The following is an 8,116-nucleotide window of genomic DNA, read 5'->3' on the forward strand; positions in this document are numbered from 1 at the left end:
CTGGGGGGCCTGTGGAAGCAGAGGCTGAGGGTTCCCTCCCAGACCTTGGTCCTCACTGTACACACACACACACACACACACACACGCACACGCACACGCACACGCACACACTCACACCACCTCTGCACATCACACAACCTGCCTGGAAGTTCAGCTTCCCTGGGGTGTGGGTCCCCGATACAGAGCTCCACACTGGTGTCTCCAGATTCTGAGCTCTCGGGGTTTAGAAACAAAATTCTTTCGGAGCCAGTAACTTAACAAAGCCTGCGCGGTCCACGGTTCAAGGCTAAGTGACCAGACGTCCCGCTTTTGGAGGGACAGTCCTGATTTTTAACAAATTTTCCCGCGTCCCGCGGCGTTTTTTAAAAGTCCCGATTTTTGGAAAGAATGCACGACAAGCTAGGGTATACAGTTTTCAGCTGCCATGTGGCTATTTCGCCAGGATATGAGTTTTATCAGTGGTGTCACGCTTTACCAATGATAAAATCTGGTCACCTTATTCAAGGCCCAGGGCGTCTCTGGCCAGCACAGCAGAGAGCCTGGGCGGAGGCAGGCTACGTGCTCAGTGGGAGAGCAGGACACCGCGCCCGCCCCTCGCTCCCAGCGCTGAAGGACATCTACCTAATTCTTCCCAAGGAGGGGAAACTGAGGCACGCAGCAGGGAATTCGGGGCACAAGGCTGAAGAGCTCCGAGGGCCACAGCAGGCGACTTGGAGGTGGGGGGTGGAAGGTGGTAGCTTCCTGGAGGTCTGTCCCCAGAAGAGGTTGGAGGAGGCAGGGCTGGGACAGGGGAGGGCCCCAAGTGTCCGATTTGTTGATTTCGTCGGGGGAGGGCGCAGGTCCTTGGGCTTCTGCTGGGTGGGAGTGGGCGCTCTCCGCTGCTTATGCTTTGGAGACCCTGAGCGCCCTCGCCCCCGCTTCCCGGAAGGCCGGCAGCCGGGGCGGGGCTGGAGGGCCGGGCCGCCCCTTCCACGAGGGTGGGAGGGTGGGAGGCCCTGCCTTTAAGAGAGCCCGCCCGGCCGGCCCGCAGACCGTCCGTCCGCCGGAGGGAGTGCGTCCATCCCCGTGCGCCCCCGGCCCGGCCCCGAGGCCGCCCTCGACCCTGGCACCTCAGGCCAAGCGCTCCCCAGGCGCCATGCGGGCGCAGGCGCTGCTCCTGGCCGCGTTGGCCACGCTGGCGGTGGCCCAGGAGTCCCCCAGTACGTCGTGCGCGCGCTGCGACGTGTCGCAGTGCCCGAGCCCCAGATGCCCGGGCGGCTATGTCCCGGACCACTGCAAGTGCTGCCTGGTATGCGCCGCGGGCCTGGGCGAGCCCTGCGGCCGCCCCACGGACTCGCCCTGCGGGGAGAGCCTAGATTGCTCCCGCGGCGTCTGCCACTGCCGCTGGACGCACCCCGTGTGCGGCTCCGACGGGAACACCTACGCCAACGTGTGCACGCTCAAGGCGGCCAGCCGCCGGGATCAGCAGCTCGCCGGGACCCGACTGCGCGTGCTGCACAAGGGTGCCTGCCCGTCCGGTAAGCTCCTGGGGAAACCGAGGCCTCGCCCCACGAGGGCCCCTCTGCCCAGGCGGAGCTGGAGGGCTGTCGCGGGCTGTCACAAATCACCCAACCAGCCCCTGGCCTTCCAGCCGGCTGAACTAATGATGGCGCCCCCAGGACTGTTCGCCCAGCCCCCAGCCACATCCAAACTGGGCTGGCCTGGCCAGCTCCTCATGTCCCCCTCCATTGGGCAGTGTTGAGAGGGCAGGGACCCGGAGCAGCGAGCTCTGGCCCTCAGGGGATGCCCAGCACAGCCCCTGCCTCTGGTCCTCTAGTTGAAAGCTTGGGCTGGGCTGGGCTCCGTGGGAGGGACTTCACAACCCCTTGAAGCCCTAGGTGTCCCTCGGTGACACGTCTGCAGTTGACTAGTCACATCAAGGTGGGCAGCTCAGAGCCAACTCCACTGCTGTTGAACAAAGGCTGAGTGATCTCCTCTCCGTGGGAGCCCTGGGAGACACATTCAACAGATGGGTGGCCCCAACCCACCCTGGGTGCCGAGGAAGAAAGTCCTGGTGACGCACCCCCAAACACCAGCCCCTGCAGACTAGTGTCAGGAACAGAGTGCTTCCCTTTGCGTTGACTTGTCATGAGCCGTGGGCTTGTTTGGGGGAGGGCTTGAAGCCCTCCAGGCAGAGCTTGGACCTGCCGGCTCTGCCAGAGGGTGTGGGACCCTGTGGAGCCTCTTGGCTCAGGGACCAGAGGGGCCGAGGCCCACCAGCTGCAGCAACAGTGGGGAGACGCTGGTCTCGGGCACTGTCCCCGTAGGAGGCGGGGAGGGAGCTCCGGGACCAGGCCATGCTTTCCGAGTGGGGCCCCGGCCTGGTGGGCAGTGTTGAGAGGGCAGGGACCCTGAGGGGTCAGGGCACCAGGGCTGGACAAGCCTCAGAGATAGGTGCTGAGTGGCCGTAGCTGCGTGGCGGCTGGGGGACCCCGGTCCTGGGCAGGTCACAGGGACAGGGGTTCACTTCGGGTTTGCCAGTTGCCAGTGTCTGAACTCAGAGTGCCCCTTGCTCACCGTGGGATCCGTGGCCGGCCCCTGTCAAGAGACATACTGAGCAGGTCGAAGGTTCTGTGAATGGGCCGCAGAGAGGAGGAAACCCAAGCCTTCCAACCCCAGGGAGTTCCCAGCCTGCCCTGGACTGCGGAAGCAGCCAGTAGAGGAGGCCACTAGAGCGCCTGCTTTTAAAGGGCGGCAGACTCCCATCTCCACAGAGGCTGGACATCGAGAGTGGGTGCCAACCCAGGGACACTGCCCCTGCCTCTCTCCCAGCTGCTGGGGGCCCTAGGGGCCCCTCACAGGTTGTCTCTCTGCGTGACTCAGTTTCCCCACCTGCCATTGAGAAGGGATGAGGACCAGGACCCACCTTACTCTGGTCTAATCGTGATCACTGATGACCAAGGAACCTCATTTTCGTAATGAGGTCACTTTCTCCCAGACAGCAAGTCCTGGAGTTGGGAGCACAGAAGCCTAGGGCCTGGGTGCTCTTGGCCATGTGGGTGTGACTCCTGGCTGGATAGAGTCAAGGGGTGGTGCCCCCCAGTATATTGGAGATGGGCCTCTGGTCCCCAGTGCCCAGGGCACACACACATGGGCAGCCCGGTCCCTTCAAGGCTTGGTGCTGGGGCTCAGGCACACACACCAACTGTTCCCATCTGGACTCCCTGCCGGGGGCCCGGGACACACTCGGGGGGCCTGTTTGTAGACGGCCAAAGCTCTCGGCAGAGTCGGGTGCAGCCTGACCCCCACGTGGTGGCCGCTGTGTGGCAGTTTTGGTGAGCCGGGTGGGTGAGGCAGACTCCTGCTGGGCTCAGAGCAGACTCTGGGCCAGCCTCCAGATGTCTCACAGCCCCACGGTCCCCCAGCCCCCCAGACTCAGGGGGCCAACAGCTGAGACTCCTTACCACTGACCAGAGAGAGGATCGAAATTAGCCAAGACACAGCTCGTGCTGGCCCCAAGGCTAGCCAGCGGAGCACTGTGAGCATGTGTGGTCACATCCAGGAGCCCCGGTGATGCTGTGGGTGAGGTGCTGGGCGCTGGCTGGTCCACAGGAGAAGGCTGGGGCTCTTCACTCCTGGAGAGATGTCCAGTCCAGGGAACCCTGTCTGGGCTGGTGTGAGTCTCACAGGACTGTGTCACACAGAGAGGATGGTACACTAGCCTGAGAGGGAGGATGGAGGGTGGACGGAGGGTGGGTGGATGAGGAAGGTCCTCGCAATGGGCAGTGGTTTCCTCCGCTTGCCCAGAGGGTCACTGTGAGTCACGGCAGCCACGCACGCCCATGGTTGAGCTGCAGTGCTGTCTCTGTCGGCTAGGTCCTGTCTGCCTCCAGGATGCAGGTGGCCCCTGCAGAGGTGGGGGACAGAGCTCAGGGGTATGCCCTGAGTCCCCAGCTGGGGCCAGAACTCAAGGCCCAGGATGACCAAGAGGGGACAGCTGGAGCTAGGCCAGAGGGCACAGAGGCCTCTGGGACCCCCTTACCAGTCTGTAGGTCTCCTCGGAGCCACTGACCAGCGCCTGGGGTACACTCCCAGGTTTCTCGTCATTGCTACCGAGCAGAGCACACGGGGTCTGGTTTCCGCCCAGCCCCTGTCCTGCTGGGGTCTTGTGTCCAGGACACTGCAGAGCCCACCTAGGGCAGCCGGTTGGACCCATCGTCCTCAGTTGGTCTTATGCCCGAGCCCATCGATGCTGTCACAGTGTCTGCCCACCACATCCAGGGCCTTCCTCTTTGACCTGACCCTCTGCTTGACCAAGCACGGCGTCCTTCTCTGGGGACTGCTCTCTCCTGACAACGTGTCCACAGTACGTGAGATGACATCTTCCCATCCTGGCTCGAAGGAGCGCTCTGGCTGTACTTTCCAAGACAGATCCGTTTGTCCTTTTGGCAGTCCCTGGTACTTTCGATGTTCTTCCCCAGCAGCACCGTTCAAATGGGTCCTCAGGCCACGCTTCCCCCATCCCCCTCAGCCCTTGCTCTTCCTGCTGCCAGGTGGCTGGGCCTCAGGGGCCCTTCGCCCCACAGGTCAGGGCCCCACCCACCTCTAACCACCTCCCTGGGGGTGACTCAGAGGCCTGTCTGCAACCTTGGAGATGCACTATCCCCTTGAGCTGTCTGGCTCCGGGATTCCAGTCCTCCTCAGCCTCGCTGGGAGAACCACCTCCCTTTGCTGACCCCCACCCCTGGGGCTCCCCAACCTCGGCTGACCCCCAGCCCTGCACCGCCAGGCCCCACCTGCTTCTTATCTGCAGCTGCAGGACAGCAGACTCCCTGGGGCCTCAGGGCCCTGACACATGCCCAGCAGCTGCAGAGCCCCCCGCCCACCCCTAGAGGCAGCACTGACTGCTCTGAGGGGCCAGCCTTCTCTTGGTCCTTGTGGGCACACCTGGGGGCTCTTTCTCAGCAGCTCCTGCCCATCTCCTCCTAGCTGGCCGGGTGCCCAGGATGCGTGCGTTCGTGAGGCAAACGGGCAGCCTCTGGCCCGGGGTCCCCTACCTGCACCTCCAGCCATGAGAGCCTCACCCCCACCCAGGGGTTCCTGGCGCCCTGGGAGCCAACTCTGGCCTCCACTTGAAGGCAGTGCTGGGGGGCGTGGGAGGGGCAAACCGAGAGCCTGTGGGTGGGGTGCTGGTCCTCGCGACTGACCACTGGCTGAGAGAGGGCGGCCCTAGCAGGTTCCGGCCGCGTCTGTTTTCTCTGCTCTAGAGCTGGGCTCTTTGACTCTGAGCTTCTCCCTCCCTGGTGCTGCACACAGCTTGGAATTCCGCGCTGGTACTGATCAGGCACAAGGCCCCGCCCCTACCCTAGGCCCCGCCCCTTGGCCTCCCTGGGATGCACTGAGCTGGGGAGGCTGTAGCATAGGGGAGGGGCAGGGGGAGGGGCCTGCACAGGGCATCCTGCCAGGCCTGAGGCTTCACGTGACTCCTTATGGCCCCTGGACGCCCGGTGTGGCCTGCAGGCACAGCTGGCTCTGGCTTCTGCTTACTGACCAGCCCACATGGGCAAACCCTGCATGGGGAGAGGGGAGGTCAGGGAGGACTTCCCGGAGGAGGAGGCAGGCAAGAAGCTCCCAGTGGAGCAGGGCTGGGAGGGGCCCCATCTTCAGGAGGTGGGTATGCTGAGCCTGTTGGTGGCCCATGAGGAAGTCGAGGAACCTTCTGGGTGGGTGTCCCGGGGACAGCCTCTCAGGGCTGTCCAGGCTGGGGAGCTAGTGTGGTCCTGTAGAGGAGGGGGTACTGGGTGGGGGTGGGGCTGACCATCCTGAGGAGGGGGCATTGGGTAGGGGGTGAAGCTGGGGCAGATTTCTCCACAAGGGGTCAAGATAGAACCCTCAGGTCTTTGAGGGGGCCCCAGGCTTGGGAGTCCCGAGTTACCCAAATTGCTAGTGGACTAGTGACTGGACAGGTGGCCTTTTGAGCCCACTGAGAGGTATCAGGGAAGACAAGCCAGACCCCCTGCTTCTGAAAGGCCACAGCCTCGCGTGGCCCTTTGAAACTACTGCCTGAGGTGATCTCTTCCCAGACACACCCCAAATATGACCATGAGCTGACTCTGACTCACAGAGACCTTACAGGACAGGGTTTGATTAGCCCTATGAGTTTCCAAGGCTGCCACTCAGAAAACCTTGTCTTTCTCCTGAGGAGCGGCTGGTGGATTCGAACTGCCGACCTTGCAGTTGGCAGCCCAGGCCCTCACCACTACTCTATGCCTCAATTCTTTCACCAAAGTCACACTTCAGTTAGCAAACCGTGACTGCCTGGTGCCCTCTGACCCCAGGGCATCAGAGTGAGAACAAGCAGTGGAAAGGGGAGGGGAGCCTGGGGCCAGGGATGGTCCTGGGCAGGAGCCCTACCTCAGACAGGAGGGTGAGGCTATCACGCCACTTAGAGAATGTCATCGTGTGCTGGGCTGGACGCGGGGAGACAGGTGAACTTAAACGAGGGGTTTCTCTGTCTGTATTTTCGACAACAAAACCCACCTGCAACATTTGTCAAAGCAAACACCAAGGATCACACCTCTACGGGTCTGAGCGGCAGCTCACAGAGACAGCCGTGAGACAGCCACTAACCACAGGGCCCCCTCCACTCTAGGGATCCCAGGAGACTGCCTGCCCTAGCCCAGGTCCCTGTCGGGGGTCCCCAGGAGACTCCCAGCCACATGGCCGGTGAGTCAGGACTGGAGCGCCCAGGTGTGACCTCAGCCATCATCCCTGCCCAGGTGGCCCGAGCGTTGGCCCGAGAGACAGTGGCTAGTGGGTCAGCTGGGAATCAGCCCTGCGTGGTGACCGGCCGGGGACTGGAGGAGGGAAAGACGTGGAGGGAAAGGGGCTGGCAAGCAGTGGTCACAGGGGGCTTGCAGCCCAGGGCCTACTGCCCAGGCCCAGGCAGGGCAGAGCCACCAGCCCCTGGAGCCAAGGGGTAGACTGTTGGCCCTCCTGGCACTGAGCAGCCGGGGCCCTTCTTGAAGGTCTGAGCGATGACCAAGTCATCTTCCTCAGGGCCGGCCAAGGAGCTGGCCGGGTGGGGAGGGTGATGGTGGCCTCTCGGAGCCCCACGTTCTCAGTGTGCAGATGTGACGCAGCCCGTGGAGGAGGAAATGGAGGCACAGATGCCCCCCCTCCCCCAGGCTCTGAGGGGGTCTGCAGCTGCTGTTCTTGGCTGGGGGGACAGGTCACTGGAGGACAGGCAAGTTCTCAAGAGAAAGACACAGGGGAGCGTGTGGGAACAGGGAGGGAGCGGCCCCCCGGGGCTTCAAGGCTGTCTGCCCTCCCCTCCCATCTCCTGCAGGCTGTCCGCTGTGGGTCAGCCCAAGCCGGGTGCTACGCTTCATTCCCACGGTCAGGGGGACACGCTCTGGCAAGGGTACAAGGTGTTGTGGGGGCAGCAGAGAGGGGAGGGGACACTGCTGGTGGCAGAGGAAACGCGGACATAGAGGCACAGAGGCATGGGCACGGCAACTCAGTACACAGGTGGAGGGGCCTGGCCCCAAGCCTGAGCATTCCACAGTGAGCCGCCACCCTCGGCCTGCACTGGCAGGTGGACGCAGCCTGGGGCTGGGGGGTGCAGTTGAAGTGGAGGGGTCCGGACCTGTCCAGCTGCAGGGTGTGGGGGGAAGCGCAAGGCTACCTGCTGTCCTGGAGTTGTGCAGTGCACCCTCTGTGTGGCTGTACAGGGGCCGGACCAGGCCCAGGCTCTCAGCTCCCTTCTCAGTCCTGGCAGTGACCGCTGAATTCAGCCCTCATTCAGCCGCCACCCCCGCCCCCAGCACAGGGTGGGACTAAGCCCCTCCGCTTGGGGCACCCGCCTCCCACCCGCTGCTGAGCTCAGAGTGCAGGGACCGGCTGACTTTTGAATCAAGAAGAAATCACCAAACTGGGTGAGACCAGGGTTGACATCAGAACTTTGGCTCCAGGAAGGGATGGGGGCAGGGCTGTCACAAACCCCCAAATAAACAGTCTACTTCCCAGCCTCATCCCCACCCCCCCAGCCCATGGTGAGTCACCTCCTGTGGGAGGACCAAGGAGGGGCCTTCCCCCCACTCCCACCCCCTGTACCTTCCCCCCACTCCCACCCCCT

The 8,116-nt window shown here is 63.4% G+C and overlaps 1 protein-coding gene across 2 annotated transcripts in view; it reads left to right on the top strand.

Annotated features, from left to right (window-relative positions):
- The first annotated feature begins 1,135 nt into the window (after positions 1-1,135).
- HTRA3 (HtrA serine peptidase 3) overlaps positions 1,136-8,116 on the top strand; it is a 34,239-nt gene continuing 27,258 nt past the window's right edge. For both annotated transcript variants that reach the window (XM_045289497.1, XM_004715063.2), the window contains exon 1: positions 1,136-1,517. In XM_045289497.1, coding sequence (XP_045145432.1) covers positions 1,136-1,517 — 382 coding nt within the window. The remainder of the gene's footprint in view (positions 1,518-8,116) is intronic.

The sequence above is a fragment of the Echinops telfairi genome, unplaced genomic scaffold (genome assembly GCF_000313985.2).
Source record: "Echinops telfairi isolate 266 unplaced genomic scaffold, ASM31398v2 ScPeMD7_28;HRSCAF=97, whole genome shotgun sequence".
In the NCBI taxonomy this organism is placed as follows: domain Eukaryota; kingdom Metazoa; phylum Chordata; class Mammalia; order Afrosoricida; family Tenrecidae; genus Echinops; species Echinops telfairi.